This window comes from Pristiophorus japonicus, unplaced genomic scaffold, assembly GCF_044704955.1.
Source record: "Pristiophorus japonicus isolate sPriJap1 unplaced genomic scaffold, sPriJap1.hap1 HAP1_SCAFFOLD_1886, whole genome shotgun sequence".
Taxonomy (NCBI): Eukaryota; Metazoa; Chordata; class Chondrichthyes; family Pristiophoridae; genus Pristiophorus; species Pristiophorus japonicus.
Window position 1 is genome coordinate 3,813 of NW_027251575.1, and position 18,165 is coordinate 21,977.

Sequence of the window (18,165 nt, forward strand, 5' to 3'; positions counted from 1 at the left end):
CTCCCCACTCTCGCCACTCCCCCCGCTCTTCCCTCTCTCTCCCCATTCTCCCCACTCTCCCCCCGCTCTCCCCTACTGCCCGTTCTCCCCCCTCTCCCCACTCTCCCCCTACTCCCCACTCCCCCCGCTCTCCCCACACTCCCGCTACTCCCCACTCTCCCCGCTCTCCCCCTACTCCCCGTTCTCTCCCCTCTCACCCCACTCCCCGCTCTCCCCCTCTCCCCGCTGTCCCCCTCTCCCCGGTCTCCCCCCTCTCTCCCCACTCTCCCCCTACTCCGCACTCTCCCCTCTCCCCCCACTCTCCCCCCACTCTCCCCACTCTCCCCACTCTCCCCCACGCTCTCCCCTCTCTCCCCCCGCTCTCCCCACTCTCCCCTCTCCCCCCACTCTCCCCACTCTCCCCATGCCCCCGGCTCTCCCCTCTCTCCCCCTGCTCTCCCCTCTCCCCCCGCTCTCCTCACTCTCCCCCCGCTCTCCCCACTCTCCCCTCTCCCCCTGCTCTCCCCACTCTCCCCTCTCCCCTCACTCTCCCCTCTTCCCCCGCTCTCCCCGCTCTCCCCCTGCTCTCCCCCTACTCCCCACTCTCCCCGCTCTCCCCACTCTCCCGCTACTCCCCACTCTCCCTGCTCTCCCCACTCTCCCCCTATTCCCCACTCTCCCCGCTCTCCCCCTAATCCCCACTCTCCCCTCTCCCCCCGCTCTCCCCCTACTCCCCACTCTCCCCACTCTCCCCGCTCTCCCCGCTCTCCCCCTTCTCCTCACTCCTCCCGCTCTCCCCACTCTCCCCCTACTCCCCAGTCTCCCCGCTCTCCCCCTATTCCCCGTTCTCTCCCCTCTCCCCCCTATCCCTGCTCTCCCTGCTCTCCCCCTCTCCCCGCTCTCCCCCGCTCTCCCCCACTCCCCCCACTTTCCCCCTGCTCCCCACTCTCCCCTCTCCCACCACTCTCCACTCTCCCCACTCTCCCCCCCGCTCTCCCCTCTCTCCCCCCGCTCTCCCCACTCTCCCCTCACCCCCCGCTCTCCCCACTCTCCCCCCGCTCTCCCCTCACCCCCCGCTCTCCCCACTCTCCCCACTCCCCCGGCTCTCCCCTCACTCCTCCTGCTCTCCCCTCTCCCCCCGCTCTCCCCACTCTCCCCGCTCTCCCCTCTCCCCCACTCTCCCCTCTCCCCCCGCTCTCCACACTCTCCCCGCTCTCCCCACTCTCTCCTCGCTCTCCCCACTCCCCCGCTCTCCCCACTCTCTCCCCGCTCTCCCCTCTCCCCCCACTCTCCCCACTCTCCCCTCTCCCCCGCTCTCCCCGCTCTCCCCGCTTTAACCCTACTCCCCGTTCTCCCCGCTCTCCCCCTACTCCCTGTTCTCCCCTCTCTCCCCCTGCTCTCCACTCTCCGCCCGCACTCCCCACTCTCCCCACTCTCCCCCCGCCCTCCCCTCTCCCTCCGCTCTCCCCACTCTCCCCACTCCCCCGGCTCTCGCCTCTCTCCCCCTGCTCTCCCCTCTCCCCCCGATCTCCCCACTCTCCCCTCCCTCTCCCCACTCTCCCCTCTCCCCCAGCTCTCCCCACTCTCCCCGCTCTCCCCTCTCCCCAAACTCTCCCCTCTCCCCCCGCTCTCCCCACTCTCCCCGCTCTCCCCAATCTCTCCCTGCTCCCACCACTCTCCCCGCTCTCCCCGCTCTCCCCCTAATCCCCACTCTCCCCGCTCTCTCCTCTCCCCCTGCTCTCCCCGCTCTCCCCTACTTCCCGTTCTCCCCCCTCTCCCCCCTCACCCCCTATTCCCGTTCTCCCCTCTCTCCCCCTACTCTCCCCTCTCCCCCTGCTCTCCCCACTCTCCCCGCTCTCCCCACTCTCCCCACTCCCCCCGCTCTCCCCACTCTCTCCCCACTCTCCCCGTACTCCCCGTTCTCTCCCCTCTCCCCCCTCTCGCCGCTCTCACCACTCTCCCCACTTTCGCCCCGCTCTCCCCCTACTCCCCGTTCTGCCCCCTCTCCCCGCTCTCCCCCTACTCCCCCCGCTATCCCCTACTCCCCGTTCTCCCCCCTCTCCTCCCTCTCCCCCTACTTCCCGCTCTCCCCTCTCCCCCCACTCTCCCCACTCTCGCCACTCCCCCCGCTCTACCCTCTCTCTCCCCACTCTCCCCATTCTCCCCCATCTCCCCCTCTCCCCCTACTCCCCGCTCTCCCCTCTCCCCCCGCTCTCCCCACTCTCGCCACTCCCCCCCCTCTCCCCTCCTCTTTCCCCACTCCCCCCGCTCTCCCCACTCTCTCCCCACTCTCCCCGTACTCCCCGTTCTCTCCCCTCTCCCCCCTCTCGCCGCTCTCACCACTCTCCCCACTTTCGCCCCGCTCTCCCCCTACTCCCCGTTCTGCCCACTCTCCCCGCTCTCCCCCTACTCCCCCCGCTCTCCCCTACTCCCCGCTCTCCCCTCTCACCCCCGCTCTCCCCACTCTACCCTCTCCCCCCGCTCTCCCCACTCTCACCACTCCCCCCGCTCTCCCCTCTCTCCCCCTGCTCTCCCTTCTCCCCCCGCTCTCGCCACTCTCCCCCCGCTCTCCCCTCTCCCCCCAATCTCCCCTCTCCCCCCGCTCTCCCCGCTCTCCCCACTCCCCCCGCTCTCCCCTCTCTCCCCCCGCTCTCCCCACTCTCCCCGCTCCCCCCGCTCTCCCCTCTTGCCCCCCTGCTCTCCCCTCTCCCCCCGCTCTCCCCACTCTCCCCCCACTCTTCCCTCTCTGCCCCCGCTCCCCCCACTGTCCCCTCTCCCCCCGCTCTCCCCTCTCTACCCCGCTCTCCCCACTCTCCCCCCGCTCTCCCCTCTCTCCCCCCGCTCTCCCCACTCTACCCTCTCTCCCTGCTCTCCCCACTCTCCCCACTCCCCCGGCTCTCGCCTCTCTCCCCCTGCTCTCCCCTCTCCCCCCGATCTCCCCACTCTCCTCTCCCTCTCCCCACTCTCCCCTCTCCCCCAGCTCTCCCCACTCTCCCCGCTCTCCCCTCTCCTCAAACTCTCCCCTCTCCCCCTGCTCTCCCCACTCTCCCCGCTCTCCCCAATCTCTCCCTGCTCTCAGCACTCTCCCCGCTCTCCCCGCTCTCCCCTAATCCCCACTCTCCCCGCTCTCCCCTCTCTCCCACCGCTCCCCACACTCTCCCCTCTCCCCCCGCTCTCCCCGCTCTCCCTCTACTCCCCACTCTCCCCTCGCCCCCGCTCTCCCCGCTCTTCCCTACTTCCCGTTCTTCCCCCTCTCCCCCCTCACCCCCTATTCCCGTTCTCCCCTCTCTCCCCCTGCTCTCCCCTCTCCCCCTGCTCTCCCCACTCTCCCCGCTCTCCCCACTCTCCCCACTCCCCCCGCTCTCCCCACTCTCTCCCCACTCTCCCCGTACTCCCCGTTCTCTCCCATCTCCCCCCTCTCGCCGCTCTCACCACTCTCCCCACTTTCACCCCGCTCTCCCCCTACTCCCCGTTCTGCCCGCTCTCCCCCTACTCCCCCCGCTATCCCCTACTCCCCGTTCTCCCCGCTCTCCCCTCTCCCCCCTCTCTCCCCACTCTCGCCACTCCCCCCCTCTCCCCTCCTCTTTCCCCACTCCCCCCGCTCTCCCCACTCTCTCCCCACTCTCCCCGTACTCCCCGTTCTCTCCCCTCTCCCCCCTCTCGCCGCTCTCACCACTCTCCCCACTTTCGCCCCGCTCTCCCCCTACTCCCCGTTCTGCCCACTCTCCCCGCTCTCCCCCTACTCCCCCCGCTCTCCCCTACTCCCCGCTCTCCGCTCTCACCCCCGCTCTCCCCACTCTACCCTCTCCCCCCGCTCTCCCCACTCTCCCCACTCCCCCCGCTCTCCCCTCTCTCCCCCTGCTCTCCCTTCTCCCCCCGCTCTCGTCACTCTCCCCCCGCTCTCCCCTCTCCCCCCACTCTCCCCTCTCCCCCCACTCTCCCCGCTCTCCCCACTCCCCCCACTCTCCCCTCTCTCCCCCCGCTCTCCCCACTCTCCCCGCTCCTCCCGCTCTCCCCTCTTGCCCCCCTGCTCTCCCCTCTCCCTACGCTCTCCCCACTCTCCCCCCGCTCTTCCCTCTCTGCCCCCGCTCCCCCCACTCTCCCCTCTCCCCCCGCTCTCCCCTCTCTATCCCGCTCTCGCCACTCTCCCCGCTCTCCCCACTCACTCCCCGCTCTCCCCTCTCCCCCCACTCTCCCCTCTGCACCCGCTCTCCCCACTCTCCCCCCGCTCTCCCCTCTCTCCCCCCGCTCTCCCCACTCTACCCTCTCCCCCCGCTCTCCCCACTCTCCCCACTCCCCCCGCTCTCCCCTCTCTCCCCCTACTCTCCCCTCTCCCCCCGCTCTCGCCACTCTCCCCTTGCTCTCCCCTCTCCCCGCACTCTACCTTCTCTATCCCGCTCTCGCCACTCTCCCCGCTCTCCCCACTCACTCCCCGCTCTCCCCTCTCCCCCCACTCTCCCCTCTGCACCCGCTCTCCCCGCTCTCCCCACTCCCGCCGGTCTCCTCTCTCTCCCCCCGCTCTCCCTTCTCTCCCCCCGCTCTCCCCACTCCCCCCCGCTCTTCCCTCTCTGCCCCCGCTCCCCCCACTCTCCCCTCTCTCCCCTGCTCTCCCCGCTTTCCCCCCTTTCCCCCCTCTGCCATCTCTCCCCCTCTCTCCCCACTCTCCCCCCGCTCTCCCCGGTCCTCCCGATCTCCCCCCTCTCCCCCCTCTGCCCTCTCTCCCCCTCTCTCCCCCCTCTCCCCGCTCTCCCCTGCTCTCCCCGCTTTCCCCCCTCTCCCCCTCTGCCCTCTCTCCCCCTCTCTCCACACTCTCCCCACTCCCCCCGCTCTCCCCTCTCTCCCCCTGCTCTCCCCTCTCCCCCCACTCTCCCCTCTCTATCCCGCTCTTGCCACTCTCCCCGCTCTCCCCACTCCCCCCGCTCTCCCCTCTCTCCGCCTGCTCTCCCTGCTCTCCTCACTCCCCCCGCTCTCCCCTACTCCCCGCTCTCCGCTCTCACCCCCGCTCTCCCCACTCTACCCTCTCCCCCCGCTCTCCCCACTCTCCCCACTCCCCCCGCTCTCCCCTCTCTCCCCCTGCTCTCCCTTCTCCCCCCGCTCTCGTCACTCTCCCCCCGCTCTCCCCTCTCCCCCCACTCTCCCCTCTCCCCCCACTCTCCCCGCTCTCCCCACTCCCCCCACTCTCCCCTCTCTCCCCCCGCTCTCCCCACTCTCCCCGCTCCCCCCGCTCTCCCCTCTTGCCCCCCTGCTCTCCCCTCTCCCCGCGCTCTCCCCACTCTCCCCCCGCTCTTCCCTCTCTGCCCCCGCTCCCCTCACTCTCCCCTCTCCCCCCGCTCTCCACTCTCTACCCCGCTCTCCCCACTCTCCCCCCGCTCTCCCCTCTCTCCCCCCGCTCTCCCCACTCTACCCTCTCCCCCCGCTCTCCCCACTCTCCCCACTCTCCCCTCACCCCCCACTCTCCACTCTCCCCACTCTCCCCCCCACTCTCCCCTCGCTCTCCCCACTCTCCCCTCTCCCCACACTCTCCCCTCTCTCCCCGCTCTCCCCGCTCTCCCCACTCCCGCGGCTCTCCCCTCTCTCCTCCTGCTCTCACCTCTCCCCCCGCTCTCCCCACTCTCCCCGCTCTCCCCTCTCCCCCACTCTCCCCTCTCCCCCCGCTCTCCACACTCTCCCCGCTCTCCCCACTCTCTCCTCGCTCTCCCCACTCCCCCGCTCTCCCCACTCTCTCCCCGCTCTCCCCTCTCCCCCCGCTCTCCCCTCTCCCCCCGCTCTCCCCACTCTCCCCACTCCCCCGGCTCTCCCCTCTCTCCTCCTGCTCTCCCCTCTCCCCCCGCTGTCCCCACTCTCCCCGCTCTCTCCTCTCCCCCACTCTCCCCTCTCCCCCGCTCTCCACACTCTCCCCGCTCTCCCCACTCTCTCCCCGCTCTCCCCACTCCCCCGCTCTCCCCACTCTCTCCCCGCTCTCCCCTCTCCCCCCGCTCTCCCCACTCTCCCCCCACTCTCCGCACTCTCCCCCCTCCCCCCCGCTCTCCCCGCTCTCCCCGCTCTCCCCCTACTCCCTGTTCTCCCCTCTCTCCCCCTGCTCTCCACTCTCCGCCGCACTCCCCACTCTCCCCGCTCTCCCCCTACTCCCCGTTCTGCCCCCTCTCCCTGCTCTCCCCCTACTCCCCCCGCTCTCCCATACTCCCCGTTCTCCCCCCTCTCCCCCCTCTCCCCCTACTTCCCGCTCTCCCCTCTCCCCCCACTCTCCCCACTCTCCCCACTTTCCCCACTCTACCCCCTCTCTCCCCTCTCCCCCCTCTCCCCACTCCCCCCGCTCTCCCCTACTCCCCATTCTCCCCCATCTCCCCCTCTCCCCCTACTCCCCGCTCTCCCCTCTCCCCCCACTCTCCCCACTCTCGCCACTCCCCCCCCTCTCCCCTCCTCTTTCCCCACTCTCCCCACTCTCTCCCGCTCTCCCCTCTCACCCCCGCTCTCCCCACTCTACCCTCTCCCCCCGCTCTCCCCACTCTCCCCACTCCCCCCGCTCTCCCCTCTCTCCCCCTGCTCTCCCTTCTCCCCCCGCTCTCGCCACTCTCCCCCCGCTCTCCCCTCTCCCCCCACTCTCCCCTCTCCCCCCGCTCTCCCCGCTCTCCCCACTCCCCCCGCTCTCCCCTCTCTCCCCCCGCTCTCCCCACTCTCCCCGCTCCCCCCGCTCTCCCCTCTTGCCCCCCTGCTCTCCCCTCTCCCCGCGCTCTCCCCACTCTCCCCCCGCTCTTCCCTCTCTGCCCCCGCTCCCCCCACTCTCCCCTCTCCCACGGCTCTCCACTCTCTAACCCGCTCTCCGCACTCTCCCCCCGCTCTCCCCTCTCTCCCCCCGCTCTCCCCACTCTACCCTCTCCCCCCGCTCTCCCCACTCTCCCCTCTCCCCCCGCTCTCCCCGCTCTCCCCACTCCCCCCGCTCTCCCCTCTCTCCCCCCGCTTTCCCCACTCTCCCCTCTCCCCCCGCTCTCCACGCTCTCCCTCTACTCCCCACTCTCCACTCTCCCCCCACTCTCCCCGCTCTCCCCTACTCCCCGTTCTCCCCCCTCTCCCTCCTCTCCCCCCTCTCCACCTACTCCCCGTTCTCCCCTCTCTCCCCCTGCTCTCCCCTCTCCCCCCGCTCTCCCCACTCTCCCCGCTCTCCCCACTCTCCCCACTCCCCCTGCTCTCCCCACTCTCTCCCCACTCTCCCCCTACTCCCCATTCACTCCCCTCTCCCCCCTCTCCCCGCTCTCACCACTCTCCCCACTCTCTCCCCGCTCTCCCCCTACTCCCCGTTCTCCCCCCTCTCCCCGCTCTCCCCCTACTCACCCCGCTCTCCCCTACTCCCCGTTCTCCCCCCTCTCTCCCCTCTCCCCTACTCCCCGCTCTCCCCTCTCCCCCCACTCTCCCCACTCTCGCCACTCCACCCGCTCTTCCCTCTCTCTCCCCATTCTCCCCACTCTCCCCCCGCTCTCCCCTACTGCCCGTTCTCCCCCCTCTCCCCACTCTCCCCCTACTCCCCACTCCCCCCGCTCTCCCCACACTCCCGCTACTCCCCACTCTCCCCGCTCTCCCCCTACTCCCCGTTCTCTCCCCTCTCACCCCACTCCCCGCTCTCCCCCTCTCCCCGCTGTCCCCCTCTCCCCGGTCTCCCCCCTCTCCCCCCACTCTCCCCCTACTCCGCACTCTCCCCTCTCCCCCCACTCTCCCCCCACTCTCCCCACTCTCCCCCACGCTCTCCCCTCTCTCCCCCTGCTCTCCCCTCTACCCCCGCTCTCCTCACTCTCCCCCCGCTCTCCCCACTCTCCCCTCTCCCCTCACTCTCCCCTCTCCCCCCGCTCTCCCCGCTCTCCCCCTGCTCTCCCCCTACTCCCCACTCTCCCCGCTCTCCCCACTCTCCCGCTACTCCCCACTCTCCCTGCTCTCCCCACTCTCCCCCTACTCCCCACTCTCCCCGCTCTCCCCCTACTCCCCACTCTCCCCTCTCCCCCCGCTCTCCCCCTACTCCCCACTCTCCCCACTCTCCCCGCTCTCCCCGCTCTCCCCCTTCTCCGCACTCCTCCCGCTCTCCCCACTCTCCCCCTACTCCCCAGTCTCCCCGCTCTCCCCCTATTCCCCGTTCTCTCCCCTCTCCCCCCTCTCCCTGCTCTCCCTGCTCTCCCCCTCTCCCCGCTCTCCCCCGCTCTCCCCCACTCCCCCCACTCTCCCCCTGCTCCCCACTCTCCCCTCTCCCACCACTCTCCACTCTCCCCACTCTCCCCCCCGCTCTCCCCTCTCTCCCCCCGCTCTCCCCACTCTCCCCTCACCCCCCGCTCTCCCCACTCTCCCCCCGCTCTCCCCTCACCCCCCGCTCTCCCCACTCTCCCCACTCCCCCGGCTCTCCCCTCACTCCTCCTGCTCTCCCCTCTCCCCCCGCTCTCCCCACTCTCCCCGCTCTCCCCTCTCCCCCACTCTCCCCTCTCCCCCCGCTCTCCACACTCTCCCCGCTCTCCCCACTCTCTCCTCGCTCTCCCCACTCCCCCGCTCTCTCCACTCTCAACCCGCTCTCCCCTCTCCCCCCGCTCTCCACACTCTCCCCGCTCTCCCCACTCTCTCCTCGCTCTCCCCACTCCCCCGCTCTCTCCACTCTCCCCGCTCTCCCCAATCTCTCCCTGCTCTCACCACTCTCCCCGCTCTCCCACTAATCCCCACTCTCCCCGCTCTCCCCAATCTCTCCCTGCTCCCACCACTCTCCCCGCTCTCCCCGCTCCCGCCCTAATCCCCACTCTCCCCGCTCTCCCCTCTCCCCCCGCTCTCCCCGCTCTCCCTCTACTCCCCACTCTCCCCTCCGCCCCCGCTCTCCCCGCTCTCCCCTACTTCCCGTTCTCCCCCCTCTCCCCCCTCACCCCCTATTCCCGTTCTCCCCTCTCTCCTCCTGCTCTCCCCTCTCCCCCTGCTCTCCCCACTCTCCCGGCACTCCCCACTCTCCCCACTCCCCCCGCTCTCCCCACTCTCTCCCCACTCTCCCCGTACTCCCCGTTCTCTCCCCTCTCCCCCCTCTCGCCGCTCTCACCACTCTCCCCACTCTCTCCCCGCTCTCCCCCTACTCCCCGTTCTGCCCCCTCTCCCCGCTCTCCCCCTACTCACCCCGCTCTCCCCTACTCCCCGTTCTCCCCCCTCTCCCCCCTCTCCCCTACTCCCCGCTCTCCCCTCTCCCCCCACTCTCCCCACTCTCGCCACTCCACCCGCTCTTTCCTCTCTCTCCCCATTCTCCCCACTCTCCCCCCGCTCTCCCCTTCTGCCCGTTCTCCCCCCTCTCCCCACTCTCCCCCTACTCCCCACTCCCCCCGCTCTCCCCACACTCCCGCTACTCCCCACTCTCCCCGCTCTCCCCCTACTCCCCGTTCTCTCCCCTCTCACCCCACTCCCCGCTCTCCCCCTCTCCCCGCTGTCCCCCTCTCCCCGGTCTCCCCCCTCTCCCCCCACTCTCCCCCTACTCCGCACTCTCCCCTCTCCCCCCACTCTCCCCCCACTCTCCCCACTCTCCCCCACGCTCTCCCCTCTCTCCCCCGCTCTCCCCACTCTCCCCTCTCCCCCCACTCTCCCCACTCTCCCCACGCCCCCGGCTCTCCCCTCTCTCCCCCTGCTCTCCCCTCTCCCCCGGCTCTCCTCACTCTCCCCCCGCTCTCCCCACTCTCCCCTCTCCCCTCACTCTCCCCTCTCCCCCCGCTCTCCCCGCTCTCCCCCTGCTCTCCCCCTACTCCCCACTCTCCCCGCTCTCCCCACTCTCCCCCTACTCCCCACTCTCCCCGCTCTCCCCCTACTCCCCACTCTCCCCTCTCTCCCCGCTCTCCCCCTACTCCCCACTCTCCCCACTCTCCCCGCTCTCCCCGCTCTCCCCCTTCTCCTCACTCCTCCCGATCTCCCCACTCTCCCCCTACTCCCCAGTCTCCCCGCTCTCCCCCTATTCCCCGTTCTCTCCCCTCACCCCCCTCTCCCTGCTCTCCCTGCTCTCCCCCTCTCCCCGCTCTCCCCCGCTCTCCCCCACTCTCCCCTCACCCCCCGCTCTCCCCACTCTCCCCCCGCTCTCCCCTCACCCCCCGCTCTCCCCACTCTCCCCACTCCCCCGGCTCTCCCCTCACTCCTCCTGCTCTCCCCTCTCACCCCGCTCTCCCCACTCTCCCCGCTCTCCCCTCTCCCCCACTCTCCCCTCTCCCCCCGCTCTCCACACTCTCCCTGCTCTCCCCACTCTCTCCTCGCTCTCCCCACTCCCCCGCTCTCCCCACTCTCTCCCCGCTCTCCCCTCTCCCCCCGCTCTCCCCACTCTCTCCCCGCTCTCCCCACTCTCTCCCCGCTCTCCCCACTCCCCCGCTCTCCCCACTCTCTCCCCGCTCTCCCCTCTCCCCCCACTCTCCCCACTCTCCCCCCACTCTCCCCACTCTCCCCTCTCCCCCGCTCTACCCGCTCTCCCCGCTCTCCCCCTACTCCCTGTTCTCCCCTCTCTCCCCCTGCTCTCCACTCTCCGCCCGCACTCCCCACTCTCCCCACTCTCCCCCCGCCCTCCCCTCTCCCTCCGCTCTCCCCACTCTCCCCACTCCCCCGGCTCTCGCCTCTCTCCCCCTGCTCTCCCCTCTCCCCCCGATCTCCCCACTCTCCGCTCCCTCTCCCCACTCTCCCCTCTCCCCCAGCTCTCCCCACTCTCCCCGCTCTCCCCAATCTCTCCCTGCTCTCACCACTCTCCCCGCTCTCCCCCTAATCCCCACTCTCCCCGCTCTCCTCTCTCTCCCACCGCTCCCCCCACTCTCCCCTCTCCCCCCGCTCTCCCCGCTCTCCCTCTACTCCCCACTCTCCCCTCCGCCCCCGCTCTCCCCACTCTCCCCGACTTCCCGTTCTCCCCCCTCTCCCCCCTCACCCCCTATTCCCGTTCTCCCCTCTCTCCCCCTGCTCTCCCCTCTCCCACTGCTCTCCCCACTCTCCCCGCTCTCCCCACTCTCCCCACTCCCCCCGCTCTCCCCACTCTCTCCCCACTCTCCCCGTACTCCCCGTTCTCTCCCCTCTCCCCGCTCTCGCCACTCTCACCACTCTCCCCACTTTCGCCCCGCTCTCCCCCTACTCCCCGTTCTGCCCCCTCTCCCCGCTCTCCCCCTACTCCCCCCGCTATCCCCTACTCCCCGTTCTCCCCCCTCTCCCCCTACTTCCCGCTCTCCCCTCTCCCCCCACTCTCCCCACTCTCGCCACTCCCCCCGCTCTACCCTCTCTCTCCCCACTCTCCCCATTCTCCCCCATCTCCCCCTCTCCCCCTACTCCCCGCTCTCCCCTCTCCCACCGCTCTCCCCACTCTCGCCTCTCACCCCCCTCTCCCCTCCTCTTTCCCCACTCCCCCCGCTCTCCCCACCCTCTCCCCACTCTCCCCGTACTCCCCGTTCTCTCCCCTCTCCCCCCTCTCGCCGCTCTCACCACTCTCCCCACTTTCGCCCCGCTCTCCCCCTACTCCCCGGTCTGCCCACTCTCCCCGCTCTCCCCCTACTCCCCCCGCTCTCCCCGCTCTCCCCTCTCACCCCCGCTCTCCCCACTCTACCCTCTCCCCCTGCTCTCCCCACTCTCACCACTCCCCCCGCTCTCCCCTCTCTCCCCCTGCTCTCCCTTCTCCCCCCGCTCTCGCCACTCTCCCCCCGCTCTCCCCTCTCCCCCCACTCTCCCCTCTCCCCCCGCTCTCCCCGCTCTCCCCACTCCCCCCGCTCTCCCCTCTCTCCCCCCGCTCTCCCCACTCTCCCCGCTCCCCCCGCTCTCCCCTCTTGCCCCCCTGCTCTCCCCTCTCCCCCCGCTCTCCCCACTCTCCCCCCGCTCTTCCTTCTCTGCCCCCGCTCCCCCCACTCTCCCCTCTCCCCCCGCTCTCCCCTCTCTACCCCGCTCTCCCCACTCTCCCCCCGCTCTCCCCTCTCTCCCCCCGCTCTCCCCACTCTACCCTCTCCCCCCGCTCTCCCCACACTCTCCACTCCCCCGGCTCTCGCCTCTCACCCCCTGCTCTCCCCTCTCCCCCCGATCTCCCCACTCTCCCCTCCCTCTCCCCACTCTCCCCAATCTCTCCCTGCTCTCACCACTCTCCCCGCTCTCCCCGCTCTCCCCCTAATCCCCACTCTCCCCGCTCTCCCCTCTCTCCCACCGCTCCCCCCACTCTCCCCTCTCCCCCCGCTCTCCCCGCTCTCCCTCTGCTCCCCACTCTCCCCTCCGCCCCCGCTCTCCCCGCTCTCCCCTACTTCCCGTTCTCCCCCCTCTCCCCCCTCACCCCCTATTCCCGTTCTCCCCTCTCTCCCCCTGCTCTCCCCTCTCCCCCTGCTCTCCCCGCTCTCCCCACTCGCCCCACTCCCCCCGCTCTCCCCACTCTCTCCCCACTCTCCCCGTACTCCCCGTTCTCTCCCATCTCCCCCCTCTCGCCGCTCTCACCACTCTCCCCACTTTCGCCCCGCTCTCCCCCTACTCCCCATTCTGCCCCCTCTCCCCGCTCTCCCCCTACTCCCCCCGCTATCCCCTACTCCCCGTTCTCCCCGCTCTCCCCTCTCCCCCCACTCTCCCCACTCTCGCCACTCCCCCCCCTCTCCCCTCCTCTTTCCCCACTCCCCCCGCTCTCCCCACTCTCTCCCCACTCTCCCCGTACTCCCCGTTCTCTCCCCTCTCCCCCCTCTCGCCGCTCTCACCACTCTCCCCACTTTCGCCCCGCGCTCCCCCTACTCCCCGTTCTGCCCTCTCCCCCCGCTCTCCCCACTCTCCCCACTCCCCCCGCTCTCCCCTCTCTCCCCCTGCTCTCCCTTCTCCCCCCGCTCTCTCCACTCTCTCCCCGCTCTCCCCTCTCCCCCCACTCTCCCCTCTCCCCCCGCTCTCCCCGCTCTCCCCACTCCCCCCGCTCTCCCCTCTCTCCCCCCGCTCTCCCCACTCTCCCCGCTCCCCCCGCTCTCCCCTCTTGCCCCCCTGCTCTCCCCTCTCCCCCCGCTCTCCCCACTCTCCCCCCGCTCTCCCCACTCTCCCCCCGCTCTCCCCACTCTCCCCCCCGCTCTCCCCTCTCTCCCCCCGCTCTCCCCACTCTACCCTCTCCCCCCGCTCTCCCCACTCTCCCCACTCCCCCCGCTCTCCCCTCTCTCCCCCTACTCTCCCCTCTCCCCCCGCTCTCGCCACTCTCCCCTTGCTCTCCCCTCTCCCCCCACTCTCCCTTCTCTATCCCGCTCTCGCCACTCTCCCCGCTCGCCCCACTCACTCCCCGCTCTCCCCTCTCCCCCCACTCTCCCCTCTGCACCCGCTCTCCCCGCTCTCCCCACTCCCGCCGCTCTCCCCTCTCTCCCCCCGCTCTCCCTTCTCTCCCCCCGCTCTCCCCACTCTCCCCCCACTCTTCCCTCTCTGCCCCCGCTCCCCCCACTCTCCCCTCTCCCCCCGCTCTCCACTCTCTACCCCGCTCTCCCCACTCTCCCCCCGCTCTTCCCTCTCTCCCCCCGCTCTCCCCACTCTACCCTCTCCCCCCGCTCTCCCCACTCTCCCCTCTCCCCCCGCTCTCCCTGCTCTCCCCACTCCCCCCGCTCTCCCCTCTCTCCCCCCGCTTTCCCCACTCTCCCCGCTCTCCCCTCTCTCCCACCGCTCCCCCCACTCTCCCCTCTCCCCCCACTCTCCCCGCTCTCCCCTACTCCCCGTTCTCCCCCCTCTCCCCCCTCTCCCCCCTCTCCACCTACTCCCCGTTCTCCCCTCTCTCCCCCTGCTCTCCCCTCTCCCCCCGCTCTCCCCACTCTCCCCGCTCTCCCCACTCTTCCCACTCCCCCTGCTCTCCCCACTCTCCCCCCGCTCTCCCCTACTGCCCGTTCTCCCCCCTCTCCCCACTCTCCCCCTACTCCCCACTCCCCCCGCTCTCCCCACACTCCCGCTACTCCCCACTCTCCCCGCTCTCCCCCTACTCCCCGTTCTCTCCCCTCTCACCCCACTCCCCGCTCTCCCCCTCTCCCCGCTGTCCCCCTCTCCCCGGTCTCCCCCCTCTCCCCCCACTCTCCCCCTACTCCGCACTCTCCCCTCTCCCCCACTCTCCCCCCACTCTCCCCACTCTCCCCCACGCTCTCCCCTCTCTCCCCCCGCTATCCCCACTCTCCCCTCTCCCCCCACTCTCCCCACTCTCCCCACGCCCCCGGCTCTCCCCTCTCTCCCCCTGCTCTCCCCTCTCCCCCGCTCTCCTCACTCTCCCCCCGCTCTCCCCACTCTCCCCTCTCCCCCTGCTCTCCCCACTCTCCCCTCTCCCCTCACTCTCCCCTCTCCCCCTGCTCTCCCCGCTCTCCCCCTGCTCTCCCCCTACTCCCCACTCTCCCCGCTCTCCCCACTCTCCCGCTACTCCCCACTCTCCCTGCTCTCCCCTCTCCCCCGCTCTCCCCGCTCTCCCCGCTTTACCCCTACTCCCCGCTCTCCCCGCTCTCCCCCTACTCCCTGTTCTCCCCTCTCTCCCCCTGCTCTCCACTCTCCGCCCGCACTCCCCACTCTCCCCACTCTCCCCCCGCCCTCCCCTCTCCCTCCGCTCTCCCCACTCTCCCCACTCCCCCGGCTCTCGCCTCTCTCCCCCTGCTCTCCCCTCTCCCCCCGATCTCCCCACTCTCCCCTCCCTCTCCCCACTCTCCCCTCTCCCCCAGCTCTCCCCACTCTCCCCGCTCTCCCCTCTCCCCAAACTCTCCCCTCTCCCCCCGCTCTCCCCACTCTCCCCGCTCTCCCCAATCTCTCCCTGCTCTCACCACTCTCCCCGCTCTCCCCCTAATCCCCACTCTCCCCGCTCTCCCCTCTCTCCCACCGCTCCCCCCACTCTCCCCTCTCCCCCCGCTCTCCCCGCTCTCCCTCTACTCCCCACTCTCCCCTCCGCCCCCGCTCTCCCCGCTCTCCCCTACTTCCCGTTCTCCCCCCTCTCCCCCCTCACCCCCTATTCCCGTTCTCCCCTCTCTCCCCCTGCTCTCCCCTCTCCCCCTGCTCTCCCCACTCTCCCCGCTCTCCCCACTCTCCCCACTCCCCCCGCTCTCCCCACTCTCTCCCCACTCTCCCCGTACTCCCGTTCTCTCCCCTCTCCCCCCTCTCGCCGCTCTCACCACTCTCCCCACTTTCGCCCCGCTCTCCCCCTACTCCCCGTTCTGCCCCCTCTCCCCGCTCTCCCCCTACTCCCCCCGCTATCCCCTACTCCCCGTTCTCCCCCCTCTCCCCCTACTTCCCGCTCTCCCCTCTCCCCCCACTCTCCCCACTCTCGCCACTCCCCCCGCTCTACCCTCTCTCTCCCCACTCTCCCCATTCTCCCCCATCTCCCCCTCTCCCCCTACTCCCCGCTCTCCCCTCTCCCCCCGCTCTCCCCACTCTCGCCTCTCCCCCCCTCTCCCCTCCTCTTTCCCCACTCCCCCCGCTCTCCCCACTCTCTCCCCACTCTCCCCGTACTCCCCGTTCTCTCCCCTCTCCCCCCTCTCGCCGCTCTCACCACTCTCCCCACTTTCGCCCCGCTCTCCCCCTACTCCCCGTTCTGCCCACTCTCCCCGCTCTCCCCCTACTCCCCCCGCTCTCCCCTACTCCCCGTTCTCCCCCCTCTCCCCCCTCTCCCCCTACTTCCCGCTCTCCCCTCTCCCCCCACTCTCCCCACTCTCGCCACTCCCCCCGCTCTACCCTCTCTCTCCCCACTCTCCCCATTCTCCCCCATCTCCCCCTCTCCCCCTACTCCCCGCTCTCCCCTCTCCCCCCGCTCTCCCCACTCTCGCCTCTCCCCCCCTCTCCCCTCCTCTTTCCCCACTCCCCCCGCTCTCCCCACTCTCTCCCCACTCTCCCCGTACTCCCCGTTCTCTCCCCTCTCCCCCCTCTCGCCGCTCTCACCACTCTCCCCACTTTCGCCCCGCTCTCCCCCTACTCCCCGTTCTGCCCACTCTCCCCGCTCTCCCCCTACTCCCCCCGCTCTCCCCTACTCCCCGCTCTCCCCTCTCACCCCCGCTCTCCCCACTCTACCCTCTCCCCCCGCTCTCCCCACTCTCACCACTCCCCCAGCTCTCCCCTCTCTCCCCCTGCTCTCCCTTCTCCCCCCGCTCTCGCCACTCTCCCCCTGCTCTCCCCTCTCCCCCCACTCTCCCCTCTCCCCCCGCTCTCCCCGCTCTCCCCACTCCCCCCGCTCTCCCCTCTCTCCGCCCGCTCTCCCCACTCTCCCCGCTCCCCCCGCTCTCCCCTCTTGCCCCCCTGCTCTCCCCTCTCCCCCCGCTCTCCCCACTCTCCCCCCGCTCTTCCCTCTCTGCCCCCGCTCCCCTCACTCTCCCCTCTCCCCCCGCTCTCCCCTCTCTCCCCTCCCTCTCCCCACTCTCCCGTCTCCCCCAGCTCTCCCCACTCTCCCCGCTCTCCCCTCTCCCCAAACTCTCCCCTCTCCCCCCGCTCTCCCCACTCTCCCCGCTCTCCCCAATCTCTCCCTGCTCTCACCACTCTCCCCGCTCTCCCCGCTCTCCCCCTAATCCCCACTCTCCCCGCTCTCCCCTCTCTCCCACCGCTCCCCCCACTCTCCCCTCTCCCCCCGCTCTCTCCGCTCTCCCTCTACTCCCCACTCTCCCCTCCGCCCCCGCTCTCCCCGCTCTCCCCTACTTCCCGTTCTCCCCCCTCTCCCACCTCACCCCCTATTCCCGTTCTCCCCTCTCTCCCCCTGCTCTCCCCTCTCCCCCTGCTCTCCCCACTCTCCCCGCTCTCCCCACTCGCCCCATTCCCCCCGCTCTCCCCACTCTCTCCCCGTACTCCCCGTTCTCTCCCATCTCCCCCCTCTCACCGCTCTCACCACTCTCCCCACTTTCGCCCCGCTCTCCCCCTACTCCCCGTTCTGCCCCCTCTCCCCGCTCTCCCCCTACTCCACCCGCTATCCCCTACTCCCCGTTCTCCCCGCTCTCCCCTCTCCCCCCGCTCTCCCCACTCTCGCCACTCCCCCCCCTCTCCCCTCCTCTTTTCCCACTCCCCCCGCTCTCCCCACTCTCTCCCCACTCTCCCCGTACTCCCCGTTCTCTCCCCTCACCCCCTCTCGCCGCTCTCACCACTCTCCCCACTTTCGCCCCGCGCTCCCCCTACTCCCCGTTCTGCCCACTCTCCCCGCACTCCCCCTACTCCCCCCGCTCTCCCCTACTCCCCGCTCTCCCCACTCACCCCCGCTCTCCCCACTCTACCCTCTCCCCCCGCTCTCCCCACTCTCCCCACTCCCCCCGCTCTCCCCTCTCTCCCCCTGCTCTCCCTTCTCCCCCCGCTCTCACCACTCTCCCCCCGCTCTCCCCTCTCCCCCCACTCTCCCCTCTCCCCCCGCTCTCCCCGCTCTCCCCACTCCCCCTGCTCTCCCCTCTCTCCCCCCGCTCTCCCCACTCTCCCCGTTCCCCCGGCTCTCCCCTCTTGCCCCCCTGCTCTCCCCTCTCCCCCGCTCTCCCCACTCTCCCCCCGCTCTTCCCTCTCTGCCCCCGCTCCCCCCACTCTCCCCCCGCTCTCCCCTCTCTACCCCGCTCTCCCCACTCTCCCCCCCGCTCTCCCCTCTCTCTCCCCGCTCTCCCCACTCTACCCTCTCCCCACTCTCCCCACTCCCCCCGCTCTCCCCTCTCTCCCCCTACTCTCCCCTCTCCCCCCGCTCTCGCCACTCTCCCCTTGCTCTCCCCTCTCCCCCCACTCTCCCTTCTCGATCCCGCTCTCGCCACTCTCCCCGCTCTCCCCACTCACTCCCCGCTCTCCCCTCTCCCCCCACTCTCCCCTCTGCACCCGCTCTCCCCGCTCTCCCCACTCCCGCCGCTCTCCCCTCTCTCCCCCCGCTCTCCCTTCTCTCCCCCCGTTCCCCCCACTCTCCACTCTCCCCCCGCTCTCCACTCTCTACCCCGCTCTCCCCACTCTCCCCCCGCTCTTCCCTCTCTCCCCCCGCTCTCCCCACTCTACCCTCTCCCCCCGCTCTCCCCACTCTCCCCACTCTCCCCTCTCCCCCCGCTCTCCCCGCTCTCCCCACTCCCCCCGCTCTCCCCTCTCTCCCCCCGCTTTCCCCACTCTCCCCGCTCTCCCCACTCTCCCACCGCTCCCCCCACTCTCCCCTCACCCCCCGCTCTCCACGCTCTCCCTCTACTCCCCACTCTCCACTCTCCCCCCACGCTCCCCGCTCTCCCCTACTCCCCGTTCTCCCCCCTCTCCCCCCTCTCCCCCCTCTCCACCTACTCCCCGTTCTCCCCTCTCTCC

General features: G+C 70.9%; 4 protein-coding genes across 4 annotated transcripts; all 4 read right to left on the reverse strand.

The window, feature by feature from the left end:
- Positions 1-320: 320 nt before the first annotated feature.
- Positions 321-1,892, reverse strand: LOC139243796 (otolin-1-like; the record flags this gene model as incomplete). Its single annotated transcript, XM_070870867.1, has 2 exons — positions 321-407; positions 1,845-1,892. Coding segments are annotated over 2 exons (135 nt in total), but the record flags the coding sequence as incomplete, so codon positions are not given.
- A 371-nt stretch (positions 1,893-2,263) lies between these two features.
- LOC139243797 (uncharacterized) lies at positions 2,264-5,049 on the reverse strand (the record flags this gene model as incomplete). The annotated part of the gene is made up of 2 exons (XM_070870868.1): positions 2,264-2,350; positions 5,002-5,049. Coding segments are annotated over 2 exons (135 nt in total), but the record flags the coding sequence as incomplete, so codon positions are not given.
- A 3,253-nt stretch (positions 5,050-8,302) lies between these two features.
- On the reverse strand, positions 8,303-12,207 carry LOC139243798 (EMI domain-containing protein 1-like; the record flags this gene model as incomplete). Its single annotated transcript, XM_070870869.1, has 2 exons — positions 8,303-8,365; positions 12,139-12,207. Coding segments are annotated over 2 exons (132 nt in total), but the record flags the coding sequence as incomplete, so codon positions are not given.
- Positions 12,208-13,203: 996 nt separating this feature from the next.
- Positions 13,204-14,362, reverse strand: LOC139243799 (uncharacterized; the record flags this gene model as incomplete). Its single annotated transcript, XM_070870870.1, has 2 exons — positions 13,204-13,296; positions 14,315-14,362. Coding segments are annotated over 2 exons (141 nt in total), but the record flags the coding sequence as incomplete, so codon positions are not given.
- Positions 14,363-18,165: the final 3,803 nt, after the last annotated feature.